At 43.4% G+C, this 21,306-nt stretch overlaps 1 protein-coding gene across 8 annotated transcripts in view; it reads right to left on the bottom strand.

Moving 5' to 3' along the window:
• Positions 1-21,306, bottom strand: part of VAV2 (vav guanine nucleotide exchange factor 2) — a 277,949-nt gene that overhangs the window by 98,420 nt on the left and 158,223 nt on the right. For all 8 annotated transcript variants that reach the window (XR_013274298.1, XM_077479141.1, XM_077479145.1 and 5 more), the window contains exon 3: positions 12,054-12,112. Coding sequence is in view for 7 of the 8 variants with exons in the window: in XM_077479141.1 (XP_077335267.1) it covers positions 12,054-12,112 (59 nt within the window). In the remaining variant the exon portion in view is untranslated. The remainder of the gene's footprint in view (positions 1-12,053; positions 12,113-21,306) is intronic.

The raw sequence follows: 21,306 nt of genomic DNA, 5'->3' as shown, positions 1-21,306 counted from the left end.
GGCTTGTGGCAAACTTTAGACTAGACTTTTTATGGATATCTTTGAGAAATGGCTTTCTTCTTGCCACTCTTCCATAAAGGCCAGATTTGTGCAGTGTACGACCGATTGTTGTCCTATGGACAGACTCTCCCACCTCAGCTGTAGTTCTCTGCAGTTCATCCAGAGTGATCATGGGCCTCTTGGCTGCATCTCTGATCAGTCTTCTCCTTGTTTGAGCTGAAAGTTTAGAGGGACAGCCAGGTCTTGGTAGATTTGCAGTGGTCTGATACTCCTTCCATTTCAAAATGATCGCTTGCACAGTGCTCCTTGGGATGTTTAAAGCTTGGGAAATCTTTTTGTATCCAAATCCGACTTTAAACTTCTCCACAACAGTATTACGGACCTGCCTGGTGTGTTCCTTGGTCTTCATGATGCTCTCTGAGCTTTCAACAGAACCCTGAGACTATCACAGAGCAGGTGCATTTATACAGAGACTTGATTACACACAGGTGGATTCTATTTATCACCATCAGTCATTTAGGACAACATTGGATCATTCAGAGATCCTCGCTGAACTTCTGGAGTGAGTTTGCTGCACTGAAAGTAAAGGGGGCCGAATAATTTTGCACGCCCCACTTTTCAGTTTTTTATTTGCTAAAAAAGTTTAAATTATCCAATAGATTTCGTTCCACTTCACAATTGTGTCCCACTTGTTGGTGATTCTTCACAAAAAATTAAAATTTTATATCTTTATGTTTGAAGCCTGAAATGTGGCAAAAGGTTGAAAAGTTCAAGGGGGCCAAATACTTTCGCAAGGCACTGTATACTGTTCTACTCCCTTGACTACACCATGAGAAGGGACGCAATATGCAAACCTGGGGTTAAGGCGGATTACAAATGTCTCTTGTAGATTGCGATATCTGGTGATAACCCAGAAGAAACTCATCAAGAAATCTGTCAGTCTGTCCTGAGTGACAGGAGGGCAGGAGGGGCAGAGACACCACGAATCTCACTATTGTCAGAGGGGTGGAGACACAAACTACTGCAGGGAAATCTTATTACTCAGAGAGAGGCAGAGACACAAACCTAAGCAGGCAAATTGTATAATTGCAAGTACAGAGGAGACACAAACTACTGTGGGGAAAATGCTACTATTGTGGGAAGGGCATAGACACAAACTGCTGCGGGGAAATCTCACTATGGTGGCAGGGGCAGATACAGTACAAACACTATTGATGCCCCCCCAATATACATTTGTCTTTAATGTACAGTTTTGGAGCCAACAAGTCCAAACCTGGAGCCAAAGACAATTTAGAAGCCAGGAGATGCACTCATCTGCCACTTCATTAAGTCCACCTTGCTAGTACCAGTTCGGACCCCCTTTTGCCTTCAGAACTGCCTCATTTCTTCATGGCATAGAATCAACCAGGTGTTGGAAACATTCCTCAGAGATTTTGGTCCATATGGACATGATAGCATCAGGCAGTTGCTGCAGATTTGTTGGATTCACATCCATGATGCCCATCTCCCATTCTACCACATCCCAAAAGGTGCTGTACTGGATTAAGATCTGGTGTCTGTGGAGGCCATTGGAGAACAGTGAACCCATTGTCGTGTTCAAGAAACCAGTGGTGAGATGATTTGAGTTTTGTGACATGGTGCATTATCCTGCTGGAAGTAGTCATCAGAAGATGGGGACACTGTAGTCATAATGGGAAGGCCATGGTCAGCAACAATACTCAGGTAGGACGTGGCGTTTAAATGATGCTTAATTGGTACAAAGGGGCCCAAAGTGTGCCAAGAAAATATCCCCCACACCATTACCAGTCTGAACTGTTAATACAAGGCAGGATAGATCCATGCTTCATGTTGTGTATACCAAATTCTGAGCCTACCATCTAAATGTCACAGCTGAAATTGAGACTCATCAAACCAGGCAAAGTTTTTTCAATCTCCTATTGTCCAAATTTGTTGAGCCTGTGCAAATTGTAGCCCCAGTTTCCTATTATTGGCTGTCATAAGTGGCACCTGGTGTGGTCTCCCGCTGCAGTAGCCTATCTGCTTCAAGACTTGATATGTTGCGCATTCAGAGATGGTATTCTGAATACCTTGGTTGTAACGAGTGGTTATTTGAGTTACTGTTGCCTTTCTATCATCTTAAACCAGTCTGCTCATTCTCCTCTGCCATCAACAAGGCATTTTTATCCACACAACCGCCGCTCACTGGATATTTTCTCTTTTTCTGACCATTCTCTGTAAACCCTACTGATGGTTGCGTGTGAAAATCCCAGTAGATTAGCAGTTTTTACCTACTCAGACCAAACTGTCTGGCACCAACAACCATGCTAGTAGGTTCAAAGTCACTTAAATCACCTTTCTTCCCCATTCTGATGCTTGGTTTGAACTTCAGCAAGTCATCTTCTCCATGTCTTGATGCCTAAATGCATGGCATTGCTGCCCTGTGATTGGCTGATTAGCAATTTGTGTTACCAAACAATTGAAAAGGTGTACCTAATAAAGTGCCAGTGAGTGTATATACTGTTCAGCCATAACTTTATGACCACCTATGAGACATGGATTACGCTAGACCTATGAAGGTATGCTGTGCTATCTGGCACCAAACCATCAGTAGAAGATCCTTTAAGTCCCGTAAGTTGCGATGTGGGGGGTCTCCATGCATCAGACTTGGTTTTTTCCAACACATCCCACAGATGTTTAATTGGACTGAGATCTGGAGAACCTGGAGACCAAGTCGAGACCTCAAACTTGTTGCGTTCCTCAAACCAATCTTGAATAATTTTTACAGTGTGGCAGGGTGCATTATCCTTCGGAAAGAGGCCACTGCAATTAGGGAGTACAGCTTCCATGAAGGGGTGTACTTGGTCATCAACCGGGTTTAGGTAGGTGGTACATGTCTAGTAATATCCTCATGAATGGCAGGACCCAACGTTTACCAGCAGAATGTTACTCAAAGCATCACACTGCCTCTGTCAGCTTGCCTTTTTTCCATACTGCATCCTAGTGCCATCACTTCCCCCAGGTAAGCAATGCACACACATCCAGCTATCCATATGATGTAAAAGAAAACTTGATTCATCAGACTAGGCTACCTTCTGCCATTGCTCCTTGGTCCAGTTCTGATGCTCATGTGCCCATTGTAGGTGCTTTTGGCTATGGACACAGCAGGGGTGGACTGACAACTCATGGGGCCCCCAGGCAATAGGAGATTATGGGGCCCCCGGGCAATCAGACATTATGGGGCCACACAGTATACACAAACACACACAGTATACAATCACACAGTATACACAGACATGTTTCTATTGGCTGAGAAGGTACTGGAGAGGTGGGGCAGCTATAATCTCTGGATTTTTAGCCCAAAATGATGTCGGTAAGGGACATTTCAGAGACAGATGTAAAAAAAACACAGATTTTTACATACTTGCCATGGTTTTACTGAGGCTGGCAACTTTGATGGGGCCCCCTAGTGGCACGGGGCCCTCGGGCAGTGCCCGAGTGGCCCAATGGTCAGTCCGCCCCTGGGACACAGGTTAACATGGGCACCCTGACCAGTCTGCAGCTACACAGAAACGAATGATGCCTAATTTTTCAGCACATCAACTTCAGGGACAAGAAGTTTCCTTGCTGCCTATTATAGCCCACTGACTTTCAGATGCCATTGTAACAATGTTATTCAATTAACTGCTCAGTGGTCATAACGTTATGGCTAATTGGTGTATGTTTTTACTGTAAAAAAAATAAAAAATTTATCTGAAAAGTGCAATTTGTTTTATAAAATAATAATTTACAAATTTCAGTTCAAAGAACAAGAGAGGGCAGTGTAGCCAAACAAAGATGAAACATTACATGTATACTTGGTATAGTAGTGTGTATTTATACCACACACACACACACACACACACACACACACACACACACACACACACAGACAGACAGACAGACACACAGACAGACAGACAGACACACACAGACAGACATACACACAGACACACACACACACACACACACACACAGACACAGACACACACACACACACACACACACAGACACAGACACACACAGACACAGACACACACAGACACAGACACACACAGACACAGACACACACAGACACAGACACACACAGACACAGACACACACAGACACAGACACACACAGACACAGACACACACAGACACACACACACACACACAGACACACACACACACACAGACACACACACACAGACACACACACACAGACACACACACACAGACACACACACACAGACACACACACACAGACACACACACACAGACACACACACGATACCCAGCAGAAAGATGCAGTCTGGAGAAAGATTAGTTGGCGGTATAAGACTTATAAGAATTAGAAGACTGTTGAATAACACGTTAATTAAAATTCAGAACTGTGAATTCTAATGAAACTCACAAATGCACTGGGAATGCAATGTATAGGATGGTATGCCTGCAATATCGGGAGCGTATTTAGGTCAGTAGAGGCGTCCGTGGAAAATCGCAGGTGTCACCACAAGTGTGACATGTGGCAGCAGCAAAGGGACCGAGACTCGGACAGCAAGTGCGAGACAACATAGTTAGTGCTGAGGGACATAGACAGTGTAAAAACAGCAAATGTGGGGCGAGATCAGGGAGTGAAAGAGAGATACAATGACCCGATTACCGCAGGTCATGCGATGGAACAGCCTGTGATGTGTTGAAGAGAAGAAGCTGTAATAATGGGAATGAACCAGCCTCAGGCCTGAATGGTCCATGGCAGAGCAACAGTGACCCCTTATTAGTAGCTGGGGATTATGGACTATGGGAAATGGAGCCATCTCAGCTATGGAGAATCAGCCATATATATATATACTTACCCATAGCAGCATTGGGTGAAATGACAGCGCACCTACGTTCAGTCACTCAGCTGCACCACAATTTATTTTAGGTCAAAACTTAACAAAAGGAACGTATGGTAGTTTTGTATATATTTTTGTTCTTCAAAGATCAAAATTCAAAAAAGAATTTCCTCTTAGTCGGGCAGATATGAAAGCCCAGCATGTACAGAGCTCAATAGCTTAAGCTCCAAATTACATTACAATCTCCCTCTCCCGACTGTTCTGCTCAGAAAGGCCTCTACTGAGCTTCAATTACAGACAGTCAGTCTGAAGGGCAGGAAACACATGCCTTTTTGAGACTCAAATCCATTATCGTTTCCTCTTAAATTGAAATTTCACTTTACTTGGAGATTTAAAGTTCAAGTTTTGGACAAGGTGAATTTTCCATCTGAAGTATTCTGTGCACAGTGCAGGGTGGTGTACCGAGTGCAGGCAGCAGGCAGGGTAAGTCGCAGGCACCACTAGCTTAGTTCTATAGGTTGTGAAATGTGTCACAGGTAATTATTCACTTATCTCTGCACTACTCATGGACTTTCTGTGACTTAGATTTTGGGGCCGCATAGTTTATCACATTATTTTAAGGACTGGTATGCTACCTTAAATTTCATTTTTGCTTGTTAGATGCACTTTAAATCTTAAATGAAAGAACTTCTACTTCTCTAGAGATCTGTAGAACTTGGCTCTGTTCTGTCTCTATCCCAACATATACAGTGCCTTGAAAAAGTATTCATACCCCTTGAAATGGTCCACGTTTTGTCATGTTACAACCAAAAACCATGAATCCATTTTATTGGGATTTTATGCGATAGAAAAAAAACAAAGCGGCACAGAATTGTGAAGTTGAAGGGAAATAATGGTTTTTAAAATTTTTTACAAATATTAACCCACTTTACTCTGATACCCCTAACTAAAATGTAGTGGAACCAATTGACTTCAAAAAATCACAAATTAGTAAATAGAGTCCACATGTGTGTAATTCAATATCAGTATAAATACAGATTTTCTGTGAAGCCCTCAGAGGTTTCTAAGGCCACGTACACATGGGTGGATTGTCTGCCCAACTAAGTTCGTCAGACAATCCGACAGACAGTCCGTCCAAATTTTGAATGAACGGACTTGACCACACACGATGAACAGACAGTCCGCTGAAAACTTGCGCGATGACGTGTACAGCACGTACGACGGGACTAGAAAAACGACGTCCAATACACTGCAATGCAACCTTCGGCCGTGTAAATCCTTTCTGAGCATGCGCCATACTTAGTCCGTCCAACTTGCCTACACACGAGCGGACTGTCCGCTGAAACCAAGTTTGGACGGACAAAACCAAGTTTCAGCGGACAAAATTACGGAAATTTCCGAAAGACAAAGTCCGTCAGACTGTCCGCTGAAAAAGTCCGCTGAAGCCCACACACGAGCGGATTGTCCGCTGAAACACGGTTCAGCGGACTAAGTTGGGCAGACAATCCGCCCGTGTGTACGCGGCCTTAGTGAACAAACAGCATCATAAAGGCCAAGGAGCATACCAAACAGGTCGGGGATAAAGTTATGGAGAGGTTTAAAGCAGAGTTAGGTTATAAAAAAATATCAAAAGCTTTGAACATATCACGGAGCTCTGTTCAATTCATCATCCGAAAATGGAAAGAGTATAGCACAACTGCAAACCTACTAAGACATGGCCATCCACCTAAATCAGGAATCTTCAAACTACCGCCCTCCAGCTGTTGCGGAACTACACTTCCCATGAGGCACTATAAAACACTGACATTCACAGACATGACTAGGCATGATGGGAATTGTAGTTCCTGAACAACTGGAGGGCCGTATTTTGAAGAACCCTGACCTAAACCGATAGGTGGGGCAAAGAGAGCATTAAATCAGAGAAGCAGCCAAGAGGCCCATGGTAACTCTGGAGGGGCTGCAGAGATCCACAGCTCAGGTGGGTGAATCTGTCCACAGGACAACTGTTAGTCATGCACTTCACAAATCTGGCCTTAAAGCGGAGCTCCACCCTAAAGTGGAACTTCCGCTCATCGGAACCCTCCCCCCCCTCCGGCGCCACAATTGGCACCTTTCAGGAGGGAGGGGGGGTGCAGATACCTGTACAGTACAGGTATTTGCACCCACTTCCGGCATAGATATCCGCAGAATCTGCGGATATTTACGCCACTTCCTGCGGGTCCCCCGCTGTCCGCTGGGAAACACACGGATCCCAGAGGCAGCGGGTCCATCCTTATTGCGCAGCGCGACTCGCGCATGCGCAGTAGGGAACCGGGAAGTGAAGCCGCAAGGCTCCACTTCCTGATTCCCATACCTAAGATGGCGGCGGCAGCACCCGAGAGACGATCGAGAGATCGGCTTCGGGTGCCGACATCGCGGGCGCGCTGGGCGGGTGTCATTATTTTAAAAGTCAGCAGCTGCAGTATTTGTAGCCGCTGATATTAAAAAAAAAAAAACGGCCGAACTCCCGCTTTAATGGAAGAGTGGCAAGAAGAAAGCCATTTTTGAAAAGAAAGCCATAAGAAGTCCCGTTTGTGAGTAACCATGTGGGGGACACAGCAAGCATGTGGAAGGTGGTGCTCTGGTCAGCCGAGAACAAAATTAAAATTTTTGGCCTAAAAGCAAAGCGCCATGTGGCAGAAAACGAACACTGCACATCACCCTGAACACACCATCTCCTTTGCGAAACATGGTGGTGAATCATGTTGTGGGGATGCTTTTCTTCAGCAGGGACAGGGAAGCTGGTCAGAGTTGATGGGAAGATGGATGGAGCCAAATACAGGGCAATCTTAGAAGAAAACCTGTTAAAGTCTGCAAAAGACCTGCAGGGGCGGAGGTTCACCTTTCAGCAGGTCAATGACCGTGAACATACAGCCAGAGCTACAATGGAATGGTTTAGATCAAAGCATATTCATGTGTTAGAATGGCCCAGACAAAATGCAGAGCTAAATCCAATTGAGAATCTGTGGCGAGACTTAAAGCGGAGGGCCGTTAAAAAAAAAAAAAAAAGTCAGCAGCTGCAAACACTGCAGCTGCTGACTTAATCAGCCCACTTACCTGTCCAGGGCGCCCGCGATGTCAGCCGCCCGAGGCCGACCCGTCCCTCGGCTCTCGGGTCCCAACGCCGCCATTCCTTGTAAGGGAAACAGGCAGTGGAGCCTTACGGCTTCACTGCTCGTTTCCTACTGCGCATTTTTCATATTTTTTTTTTTTTTCAGGGTGGCCCTCCACTTTAAATTGCTGTTCACACATGCTCTCCAACCAATCTGACGGAGCTTGAGCTATTTCGCAAAGAAGAATGGGCAAAAATTTTACTCTAGATGTGTGTAGAGACATTCCCTAAAAGATTTGCAGCTGTACTTGCAGCAAAAGCTGGTTCTACAAAGTATTTACTCGGGGGGGGGGGGGGGGGGCTGAATACAAATGCACGCCACACTTTTCACATATTTGTAAAAAGTTTTGAAAACCATAATTTTCCTTCCACTTCACAATTATGTGCCACTTTTTGTTGGGCTATCACATAAAATCCCAATAAAAATGATTTCAATTTATAGTTGTAACATGACAAAAACGTGGAAAATTTCAAGGGGTATGAATACTTTTCCAAGCCACTGTACATATTGATATTTTATGCAGATTTGATCATTGATGCCCTTTCTAGAGATCTCCTAAACATTGCTCTGTTCCCTCTACCCCTGACAGATTTTTATTAACGATTTATATAGCGCCAACAGTTTACGCAGTGCTTTACAATGTATAGGGGGGGACAACACAATACATAAATGGTAAATTCTTCAGAATATTCTATTACTTTCTAGAGATCTGCAGAACATTGCTCTGTCTTATTTCCCTCCTGACAGATACATATTAATAAATGATGCAGATTATTCCATTGCTGATCTCTCTAGGGACCTGCAAAGCATTGCTTTGCAGCCAGTGGATATTTTACACAGAAGAGTTGTACTGTTTATGAATGGACATTGGTGGGAGAAGTGTGTGAAATTGTGCAGTGTTTATCTTTGTCGCTGGCAGTGAGCACAGACAGAGAACATTCCCCCAGGAATTAAAGTGGGATGAAGTTCCAGAAGCCAGTAGATAAACAATGAGGTGTGGTCCCCATCCAGAGATGTCTCATCTCGTCTACTAATGCTCTGCGACGGAAGCAGACTCAGATACTTCGATATCACCCAGAGAATGAATATCTTCCCACACACAGTTCTGGAGAAGCGCCATCAGCTGGACAATGGGGGAATGCAAGCAGTAGAGAGAAAAATGGCAATAGAGAGGGGAATATGCAAAATCTGGCAAAGCAGAAAGTAGACAGAAATACAAGGTCATAGTCCACCGCCAAGTAAATGTTTAGAAGCGTCATGGGATGAAATATATATTTCATGTAAATAGGTATTTATGATTACAAATACGCTGTATATGATACAGATTTTCTTCCTACATTTACATACCAACAATTGATTCTATAGGCTTTTACAGAACCAATCACATGAGGTCTCTGAACCTGAGAAGCTGTGCGATTCTCCTGAAAATTTGAAAACCTAACTACTGAACAACAGAATTCATGAATTTGGGACTCCATACTGACCAAACCAGTAAGCACAGATTTTTAATGTATCGTAAATTGTAAAATCTCTTTAAAGTCTGAAAATTTACTTAAAGCGGTCCTCCACCCTGAAGTGGAAGTTCCGCTCAGCTGATCCCCTCCCCCCCCCACCTCCGGTGCCACAATCGGCACCTTTCAGGGGGGAGGGGGGTGCAGTTACCTGGATAATCCAGGTATCTGCACCCACTTCCGGGACAAGACCGCCACAGACGCCCCGCCCCCCTCCCCCCTGTTCTGGGAAACACACAGTTCACAGGACACAGCGGGGACCAGCAGAGACGTGCAGCACGACTGGCGCATGCGCAGTAGGGAATCGGGCAGCGAAGCCACAATGCTTCACTTCCCGATTCCCTGACAGAGGATGGCGGCGGGGGCAGCAGAGAGACGAGTGATCGCTCGTCATCTGCCGCCGATATCGCTGGACCCTGGGACAAGTAAGTGTCAATTTATTAAAAGTCAGCAGCTGCTGGCTTTTAATATTAAGGTGCAGAACCACTTTAAAAAGCCTTAAAAAAAATTAAAAATAAAATAAAAACTCAGGTTTTCCTATGGACAACTGGCATTACAGGCAGCTCCAACATTTCCTTGAGATCCTGCCTCAAGCCACTCGCTCTCCCACCTTGGTGTTGCCCTTTGAGAAATTAAGCATGTCAACCTCGTGATTCCTCATTCCATTTCTCTGCTATATGGGATGTTGCAGTCGCTAGAGATTAGGGGGAGACCTGCTTACATAAAAGGACTGGGAGAGAGACCTGCAGTATGTGTTTAACGAGACTCAACTTGACCACCTTTACCGCCTTACCCATTTTAGCTCTGTGGACATGAAAATTCAGGAAAATGGTTATAGGATACTTACTCGTTGGTAGAGTCCCCTTCAGGTTGGCTCAGATTTACCCAACTGTGTCGGATCCCTGCTGGAGGGAGCGTGGACATCAGGGTACATTTCTACACATTTGCTGGGAGTGCCCCAAGTTGCAACCCTACTGGCAGGATATCCGATCCCAGGTAAAAGAAATTCTGGACATCGAATTACTGGATTCCCCATTGGAATTCCTGCTTCATGACCCAACCATCCCGCTCAGCCACTATCATAAGTCTGTACTGCCTCCTTTTCTAAATGCAGCGAGGAGGCAGATTCTGGTTTTCTGGAAGAAACCTCAGATTCCTAGTCCAACAGACTGGACCCGCATAGTGAATGACATCATGGCTGCAGAGGAATGGATGGCGACCTGCAAGGATTACCATGATAAGTTTTATGGTATCTGGGCCACCTGGATAAATCATGTTAATAAAACTGTATCGAGCCCTTAGGAGGATCACCCTCAGTCGACCTTGACACCATGTACAGCCAAGGTTCCTCTGGACCTCTGACCTTTAAAGAGGAAGTAAACCCTGATGGGTTTTACTTCCTCTTTGTTTCCCTGCAAAGGTAAAGCATAATGGACTACTATGAATCACATAGTAGCCCATTATGGGTCACTTACCTGACACAGGAGCCAGCAGTGTCCTGGAGCATCCATCTTCCTTCTGGGTATCGTGGCTCCGGGGCTGTGATTGGTCGGGGCCACGATGATGTCACTCCCATGCATGCGCACAGGAGGCGTTGCCAACGACATGATCGGCATTAGCAACAGCATGCTCAGTGCGCCTGAGCAGTGCTGTCTATGGCAAATGCGCCATAGACAGCGGTGCCTGTCTTTTGCAAATATCTCCTAAACCGTGTAGGTTTAGGAGATATTTCTTGCACCTACAGGTAAGACTTAATCTAGGCTTACCTGTAGGTCAAAGTGGTCTGTAAGGGTTTACAACCACTTTAAGGCCACTAGTTGTTCTGAGCGGACTGAACCTTAGGCCTCATACCTCTTAAACCTAGTTTAACCTGCTATGTTATGTTACATTATGAAGTAGAGTGCTGTTCTTGTTCCCCATACCTTTCCCTAGCTGTTGCCTTTCCCTTTCCTCTTGCCCTTACCCCTCCATATCTTTTTACCCTATCTCTCTTTCGGAGTATGTCTGGATTTTTGTCCCAGTTTCAGGTGTTGAGTTGCCATAGGCTCTAATATATGTTGGGGCATTTGAGACTTTAAATTATGATAGTGTTCATCGGATGGAACATGGTTCTGATGCTTCTCCCACTACCCACCATCTGGATAATTTCACATTTGCACTGTTACCTACTCAGACTTTGTTGTGCTATTTGGACTGAATTTATTTTTGATTTTATGCTGCAAAATTAAAAAAACAAAAAAAAAGCTGAGTCCTGAAATACAGCGCCTCTGCCTCCTGATGGTGAATGAGAAACACCAGGAAATAAGGAGCAGCCTGGACCACAAAGCAGCCCATCCTATTTAAATGTGTATTTCAGAGATCCTGTTTTTTGTTGATAGTAGCAGCTAGGGGTGCTCTGGACGGAATTATCCATTTCTGACTTTAGGCTGGCTCTACATGTTTCTAAGCAGGGGAACATAACTTTGGTATTTAGAGACCTTTTAAAGTACGGTATGACCCTAAGCCAAGATAGTACAATTATAAAACACAAATTACCTGTATCCAATGGATTGTGCAATGCCATGATAGGAGACTTTGGACAGTGCTGAGATCACCTGCAAGATAAATAGAAATCATTGTAAATGAGCAAAATCTCACACATGTGCAGACAAGAAAATACATTGGAGCAGGAGCAGGATACGACAGCAGTTGGGGAACTATAGGTCACAGCATGTTCCTCTAACTATGACCTTAATGCGGACTAAGAATTCATTCAAATAGACTGATATTTTCTCCATACCATGAAAAACATTTCAGAGGCAACTTGCTCTGTTACCAGGTGGAACGTCACTGTTAATGCTGGAAATGAGGTGTTGACATTGCTGACATGGTAGCTGTCTGGCTGTCACATTGATCCAATAACTGCATTACTTTTGGAGTTAGTCTCAGAACTATGCCTATTATACAGTGGGTATAGAAAGGAATCACCCCTTTAAAATAATCACATTTTGTTGCTTTGCAGCCGGAAATGAAGACAAACATGGTTTTTGTTTTAGTCATTTATATTTACTCAGCGCAACTTATACATCCAAACATCCAAGTGAAAGTCATAACACCAACTAGTCAGGGAAAAAATAAATAAAAAAATAAATAAATCAAAAACAGAATCACTGAGTTGGAAAAAGGATCACCCCCCCTTATGGGGGTGACTCGCTTCATGTTTATTCTGTGTCAGTGACTCAAAAAGTTCAGAGAGCCAGGAATCGAACAGTTCAGAGGTTAGCAATGGCAGTATACACATTCCTGACATGACAGGTTCCTTGCTGCAACTAGAGCTGTCCATGTACGCACTGAGAAAGAAATGTCCACGCTGGTTCCTTCTTCCTCAGTGCACTCACTCCCAGCCTCCCTCCCCAGCCAATGTGCCCGTCACTCTGCCAGGTACATGGCCAAGTCCTTTTGTATTGGGGTGGGTGCAGCCTAATGGGTAACAGGCTAGTTCCTCCATCAGATCCGCTTCACTTCTGATTGAGAGCATGGCATTGGGCAGATACATAGCGGTTATGCAGTCCAATGCCTTTGAACCCATCCACTGATGTGTGCTGTCAATCAAAAGGTAAATCAGACCTGGTGGGCTTCTAGTCTCTCAGTTCCCCATCATACTGCACCCACCCAGTGACAAGTCATTTAAAAAAAAATAATGGCCATTGCTCATATCTGGATATGGACATCCTCTGTATCATTTTTCACATGTATCTGAATGGAGCCGAGGACACAGCACTGTGCGGGAAGCTTTCCCATACATGGCAGCTTCCCAGCGCAAGCACTGCCTGCTTTGAATACTGATGTACTGTGTAGGCCAGTCACAGTTGGTCTTCATTACTGCCAGTTTCCTAATCTGAGAGAAATGGCAGTAATTCTTTAAGGAGGTGTGGCTGCCATTGCAACAGATTCTTAAAGCGGCGGTAGTAAGAACTATGTAAATGTAAATTTGCCGCAGGTGTTGGTAATGTTACCGCCACTGGTGAAAATGCTTGCCTGGATTAGGCAGTTAGTTGTCAAGGGAACTACCACCAGAAAAGTCAGGGCAATTTAGAATTTCCCTAATAGTCTTTAGGCGTGTCAAGTATAACAGCCCTCTTATTTTAATGTAATACCAATTGTTTAATTTCAACTTAAAGTGGAAGTAAACCCTTCTATCGTTTTCAGTCAAGGAAGCCGCCATCTTGGCCTCTAATGATTCTTCAACTGCCATAATGCTGCACATGTGATCAGTTATGAAACCAGCCATTGGATGGTTTGAAATTTGGTTGAGAGCACAACCAATGTGAAAGTTAGAATTTCCGGCATGCCAGGAACGTAAGTGTTTTTTTTAAACTGGGTTTACTACCGCTTTAATTCTGCTTCTGATTAAACTTATGCTGTTATAAAATACCAATTCAGTAGATCAGAGAAGAGGAATAAATAACCTCAAAGACCTGAAATTTCCAATAAACTGGCGATTCTGAAGGTTGCAAGGATTTCCATAAATTAGAAACTCCACTTGATATAAAATTGCATCTATTCTGGGGGGGACAAGGAAAGAAAAATACTTTTCTTCACACTTAATGTTATCAAGGTGAAGATTCATGTTAGTAGGGAATGCTGGCAGAGCCAGTAAATAATAGCCTGAGATTTTACCTTGAAAAAATGAACTCTAATTAACAGTGAAAAAGGTTTCCACAATTACTGGTAAGCAATTAATAACATGCAAACTCCTTAAAGATATCCAGGCAAACAAGCAGGTTTGCAAAATTAATTTCTCCCCTTGTTCCTGCTGTCCTATGACAGCTATGCTGACAATAGGAGCAAGTTTAAACTTTCTTCTCTAGCCTGATAAAAATAAAAATAAAAAATAAAATAAAAAAAAAGAAGGCAGATGCAGAGTTTTATGAATATTAAGGTATATCAAAGAATGTATCCCCAGAAGGTCATGCACCATACACAACTCCCTATCGTCAGCTGGGTGAGCACTGGGTAGTTTTTTTTTTTTAAGCCCGTACTGCAAGCATGGTATATGATGTAAATAATGCTTTGCAGATTTCTTCCTTTGAGGAAGCACAAACATGACATTCACCGAATTGAGTGAAATTAACCACCTTCTACTCTCTTAATAACAAGTTAACTTTCACATTAGAATAGGGGGAAAAAAAAAAAATCAGTTCACGTGCTGGCCTATTGCCCAGTTATAGGCTCCACAGATACACAAGGCAGCAGATGATGACAGCTCAGTGAGAAAACGACAGCCCAAATCAATCTAGTGATGTCGTTGCATCAGAAAGCAAAAACTGGAGATGGCAATCACCAGATTCACCAGGAGCTCATGACATGACTGAGACAATTGATCTAGCTAATTTAAATTTAAATCAAAGCAGTAACTTTTCTGACAAGTGCCCAATGGTGAAAACAGCAAGAAATTATCTGCAAATTAATCAACCACCACGCGTATTACAATACTTGCACCACTTTATTAACCCCTTCACATCTCATATCTGCTTCAAGTGGTTGTAACCGGGGTGATTGATGACCCAGTACGTTTTTTTTTTTTTAAAGAGCCGACAGTTGGCTTTTTTGTAATAACAATCGATGGGGATAATCAGCCACACGGCTGTTACAAGCAGTGGGAGGGGACGTCCCCCTCCTCCCTCGGCTTGCCCGGGCTCTAACGTCCCACTGGAGGCCTGAGAAATCTGAACCAAGCCGTAATTGGCTTTGATCAGGTCTCGGATCTAGTAACCAGGAAGCGATATCATGACATCACTTCCAGTTTACTAGAGCCTTAAAGGCGTCATATTAAAAAAAAAAAAAATGTCAGTATTCAAAACAGCAAATCTTGGCGTTTTGAATGCTTTTAAGTGCAAAAGTGTCTTATAGACCCCAAATCTCTCCAAAAAAATACCTGACACATGACTATTGTTGTCATAAGGGATGTTTACAAAAGCGATACAAAAATGTTTTTTAAAAAGGGACAGTGCTCGTGTGCTGAAGTGAACGCATACGCAAGTCATGTCTGCAAGTGTAAACAGTGTTGAAGCCACACATGTGAAGTATCACCATGATCGCTAGAGCGAGAGCAATAATTCTAGCACTACACCTCCTCTATTTATAAACTGGTAATTGTTAAAAAAAAAAAAAAATGTTAAAAGCTTCGCCTATGGAGATTTTTAAGTACTGTCGTTTTTCTTCATTCCACGAGTTTGCGCAATTTTAAAGCATGACATGTTTGTAATAGAACGTATAAACAACTGACTCCATCTTAGATTTCCCTCCATTTTACATAAAGGATAAATTTACTTTTTGTGTGTGTAAGTTTTGCCATGGTCAGTATGACTAGCAGTTTGCATAGAATCCCACCTAAGATATTGTGGTCAAGTCGAATCTGTATCGGCAAGTCATCAGCTATTTCTTGTTATCTAGTCAAGCAGCATAACTCTTGAGAAGAAAGTACTGCGTGTAAAGTTTCAATAACCCTCAGACATGTATTTTTACTGGTATATATACTACTGTTGTATTAAGTAAAGACCGACATCTTATGAACACATAAGCATGCCTGTTTCCAGTGTCTCATTTGGTCTCTCACCGATCCGATGGTCTGCCTATATAAACCAGGATGGCAGTCAAGGGGTATAATTCCTTTCAAATGTGAGCGGGTCCCGGATAAAGCAATCATCCTTGGTAAGTAAACGTTTGTCTTATTTTGCCAAACAATTTTTCTTGGTTTTGCTAAAGCTTTAGTCCTTTAAAAATTATACAGAAAGGAGACGGACCGCTCCTTAAAAGGTCTTTCGGAGACCCGAGTCCTAGAGAGAGGATTCATTAACATTGTAAAGGGGCTTTGAGAGACCAGAGTCCTAGAGAGAGGATTCATTAACATTGTAAAGGGGCTTTGAGAGACCAGAGTCCTAGAGAGAGGATTCATTAATATTAGACAAAACAGTACTATAACTCCTCTTGGGAATGGGGAAAAAGAGTTTATGAGGTAATCACCACTGTGACCCCAGGGAAAGTAGCAAGTATAATGTTGCTAGGGTTTGTGGTACCGATTATGAATTTATAAACCCTTGGGTGTCAAATTAACAGGGTGAACTGAAACTATGCATAGTAGCGATCCCTTTCCCCGAGATGGAGATAATGGTGAATTTCATATGGATATGGTGAAAGGCTTACGTCTTGGTGACCAGAAGGCTTTCCTATGGTTTTGAGGAGACCTTCAGTTGGATATGAAATCCATCACAGTTTTAGGATTATACCAAATTGTCCAGTGAATCTCTTTGGTAGGGACTTGCTTGAAAAATTGGGTATGAAGATAATAATGTCCCCAAGTGGCGGTCTTACTGTCTATTTAAAAAAGGTCCCCATCATGCCCATTTTGGCCCTAAGTAGTACCAACAGAAGAATTCCCAAACGACTTACAAAATGCATGGTCAGAGGGGTCTTTGGATGTGGGTCCCCTATCCTGTACCTCATACAAAGCCACCCTCAAACCTTGGGCAGATCCCATATACCACAAACAATACCCTTTGTCAAAAGAAAAGGAGGACAGAATAGCTCCCATGGTGGAACATTTCCTTAAACAAGGAATTTTAAAAAAAGGAAACAATTTCACCTTATAACACTTCACTTAAATACAGTTAAAAAGCTTGATGGTAGTTATAGGTTTGTTCAAGACCTTAGGGCCATAAATAATATTTTAGTGCCCATAGCACCTATAGTACCTGATGTGCCATCACTCCTGACTTCCATACCACCCCGATGCAGAGTATTTCACAGTAATTGATTTAACAAATCCATTTTTTTAGTGTCCGGGTGGCTGAAGAGACACAGCCTATATTTGCATTTTGTTTTAGAAATCACCAGATGATCTGGTGCAGAATGCCCCAAGGTTATGTAGACTCCCCTGTAGTCTATTCAGTTGTACTCCAGGCAACTATACAGTCCTGGACTCCCCGCCATGGTTCAGTCCTATTACAGTATGTTAATGATTTGTTGTTATGCAGTCCAAGCCAGGTTGCCAGCAGAGAGGATGGCAAAGATTTATTGTACTGGTTAGCAGAAAATGGCCACAAAGTCTCTAAAAAGAAATTTCAATTGTGTCAAGAGACTGTTGAATACCTTGGTTTTACCCTCACAAAAGGAGAAAAAAAAGTCAGTCACAAGAGAGCTGTGGCTCTTGTGGGTCTGCCCTGCCCACTGACAAAGATAGATATGCTATCTTTTCTTGGTATGATTGGTTACTGCCACCAATGGATACCTGACTGCTCTTTTTAGGATAACCTCCTGAGGCAAGCCACAGGCTCAGACATACCAGATTGTGTAAAATGGACCTTAAGACAGCAATGGCAATGACCCCTGATCTCGCATTGCCAATTATGGCAAGATGTTTCACTTGTTGCCAGGGACAATTGTAAAACAATGGCGGGAGTCCTGGCGCAGGAACACAGAGGAAAACTCCGCCCTATTGCATTTTTTTTCAAGAGTAGTGCCAATGTCGGTACAGGGCATGCCGGCGTGTCTCAGAGCTTTGGCATCCTGTGCTATGGTAGTAGAAATGACTACTTTTTCTCTAGGACATCCAACCACCTTACATACTACTCGTAATGTAGCCATTTTGTTCAAAAATATTCATACCCAACATATGTCAGCCCAAAGATTGAGTGGATACGAGGTTATTCTCCTCTCAAATCCAAATCTCGAAATAAAATATGCTTCACTCACTTCAGGCCCAGCCTCTATCCTAAATGCGTTACTAGGTTTAAAAGGAGAAGAGGATGAGATCGTTCCTCAACATGAATGCATTGAAATAATCTACCAGGATACATCTTCACGTGCAGATATGTCTTTCACAGCAATCCCTGGGACACAAAATGTTTTTGGTGATGGTTCTTGTTCTAGACCAAATGACAACACATATCATGCAGGATATGCGGTAGTTCAGTTGCCTGATGTAGTGCTCGAAGCAAACCCTGTCCCATTTCAAATCAGCACAGGCTGCAGAACTGAGTGCCCTTACAAGAACATGCCAGCTCTTTGAAGGACAAGATGTGAACATTTATACTGATTCTAAATACGCATTTGGTGTATGCCACGATTTTGGTATTATCTGGTTAAAAAGAGGGTACATAGCAGCAGATGGCAAATCAATTTCACATTCACCATTAGTGTCCAGCCTTTTAGAAGCGATTAAATTGCCTTGCTCTATAGCTATCCTCCACTGCAAGCCACATACCACAAACCAAGATGATATTTCAAAAGGAAATGCCTTAGCTGATAAAGCAGCAACGGAAGCAGCTTCTAAACAAGAAGCTACCATACAAATGCCATCACTTCCACCTGAAATGCCCCTATTAGGCCAAACCTTGTCAGATCTTAAGACATGTACTACAGACACAGATATCAACCAGTTCTCTACCGCCGTATTGTAAAATGACGGTGGCAGAAACAGTTGCTCCTTCCTGATGGGCGTCATATGATGTCCTTGGCTTCCCGGAAATTGTGGAGGGTGCACGCTCGCCGCATCACTGGGGACACGGCGCACGTGCCCGGCGGCCGCAATGTCCGCCGGGCACCCGCAAGTCTTGTCAGGGGAGAGGAACACCGATCGGTCGCCTCCCCTCATCAGTCCCCTCCCCCCCAGTTAGACTCATTCCCTAGGACACACCTTTAACCCCCGCAGCGCCCCCTAGTGTTAACCCCTTACCTGCCAGTCACATTTATAAATGTGAATGGTCCCAATATAGTGTCAAAAGTGTCTGATCTGTCTGCCACAATGTCCGTGTCATGATCGCAGATCGCTGCCATTAGTAGTAAAAAAAAATAAAAGTGACAAATCTATCCCCTATATTGTAGGCGCTATAACTTTTGTGCTAACCAATCAATATATGCTCATTGGGATTTTTTTTACCAAAAATATGTAGCAGAATACATATCGGCCTAAACTGAGGAAAAAAAATAGTTTTTATTTTTTTTTTTAAATTGTATATTTATAGTAGCAAAAAGTAATAAATATTGTGTTTTTTTTTCAAAACTGTCGCTCTTTTTTGGTTCATAGCACAAAAAATAAAAACGCAGAGGTGATCAAATACCACCAAAATAAATCCCTATTTGTGGGGGGGGGGAAGACTATCAAAATTAGATTTGGGTACAAAGTCGCATGATCACGCAATTATCATTCAAAGTGTGGCAGCGCTGAAAGCTGAAAATTTGGCCTGGGCAGGAAGGGGGTGAAAATGCCCTGTATTGAAGTGGTTAAACAATTAAATATTGCAGGATTGCAGAAAAGCCCAGGTATTGGACTTGTTTGTCAAGAGGGGAGAACTTTTATACCTGTAGCTAGTGCACCTTTATTTCTCAGTATCATGGGGTAGGGCACAGAGGCAGGCAGGTCACATGTGAATTATTGGACAAAGATTTCTTTATCCCCGGTCAGCCCTCTTTGGTCAAATCATATCTTGCCAGATGCATCACATGCATCTGAAACAACCCAAGAAATCCACACAAGGCAAAACATGAACACCTTAAATATCCATCCACACCTTTTACACGTTTACAGAATGACTTCACCCATATACCCAAGTTAGGTAAAAGACAGAAATATTTACTTGTGATAGTAGACATGTTTTCAAGATGGACAGAAGCATTTGTAACCACAAAAGATGATGCACAAAAAGTTGTAAAAATCCTCATGCAGGAAATTATCCCTAGATGGGGATGCCTACTCCAAATAAATTCTGATAATGGTCCTGCCTTTATTTCAAAAGTGTACCAAGATTTAGTTGAAAGCACTTAAAATTGACTGGAAATTTTATATACCTTACCACCCACAGAGTTCAGGTATCGTTGAGAGAATGAACAGAACCATTAGATAAAATAAAAAAAGCATCAGGAGGCACATATAACAGAAAGTCCTACCAGCAGTCGTGGCTGAAATATGAATGATCCCCTCTAAGAAAACAGGATACTCTCCATTTGAGGTCCTTTATAGGTAGGCCATTTCCCAACCCGTGGGCCAGACAACCACTTATGTTAGAAAGAGGGGACCTAGAAGTAATACGGGGAGAGTTTATTAGGAACCTCATTGAAACTCTGGACAGAGTTGAAAGAAATGTTGCTCGCACCTCTCCTTTCTCTTTACAGCAAGGCTTGACAAATTTGCTTTGAATCTAGGAACCAGTTAAAAAAAAAATGGCTCCTAACTTTTTTGAGTGGTATAGAACAACAGAGCACCCAGTCAATAACTCCAATGTAACGCTGTTACATCAGGATTATGGGCTGACCAGAAAGAGTAAGGCTGGCAACAGATGAAACTGGTTGGCTCTGTCAGGTGCCACTGGTTGGCTTAGGCAGGTGGCACTGGATTGGAATTGGCAGTGGCACTGGTATGGGACTGACAGATGGCACTGGTTGCCACGTGGAACTGACAGATGGCATTGGTTGGCACTGGCAGGTGGTGCTGGCTGGCAGGTGGCACCGATTGGCAGTGGCATTGGTTGGCAATGATTGGCAGTGGCACTGGTTTGGAACTGGAAGATGGCACTGGCAGATGGCATTGGTTGACACTGGCAGGTGGCGCAGGCACAGATTGGCAGTGGCAGGTGGCACTGACGGCACTGGCAGGTGACACTGATTGGCAGTGGAATTGGTTGACACTGGTAGGCATTGGCAGGTGGCACTGGTTTGGAACTGGCAGGTGGCACTGATTGGCAGTGGCACTGGTTGGCAATGGTAAGCGGCACAGATAGGCAGTGGCACTGGTTGGCGATGGCAGGTGGCG

The sequence above is a fragment of the Lithobates pipiens genome, unplaced genomic scaffold, assembly GCF_037356315.1.
Source record: "Lithobates pipiens isolate NorthernLeopardFrog02 unplaced genomic scaffold, aLitPip1_a1.2 Scaffold_14, whole genome shotgun sequence".
Lineage (NCBI taxonomy): Eukaryota > Metazoa > Chordata > Amphibia > Anura > Ranidae > Lithobates > Lithobates pipiens.
Note: the sequence above shows the minus strand (reverse complement) of the source record. Positions and strands in the feature narration are given on the sequence as shown.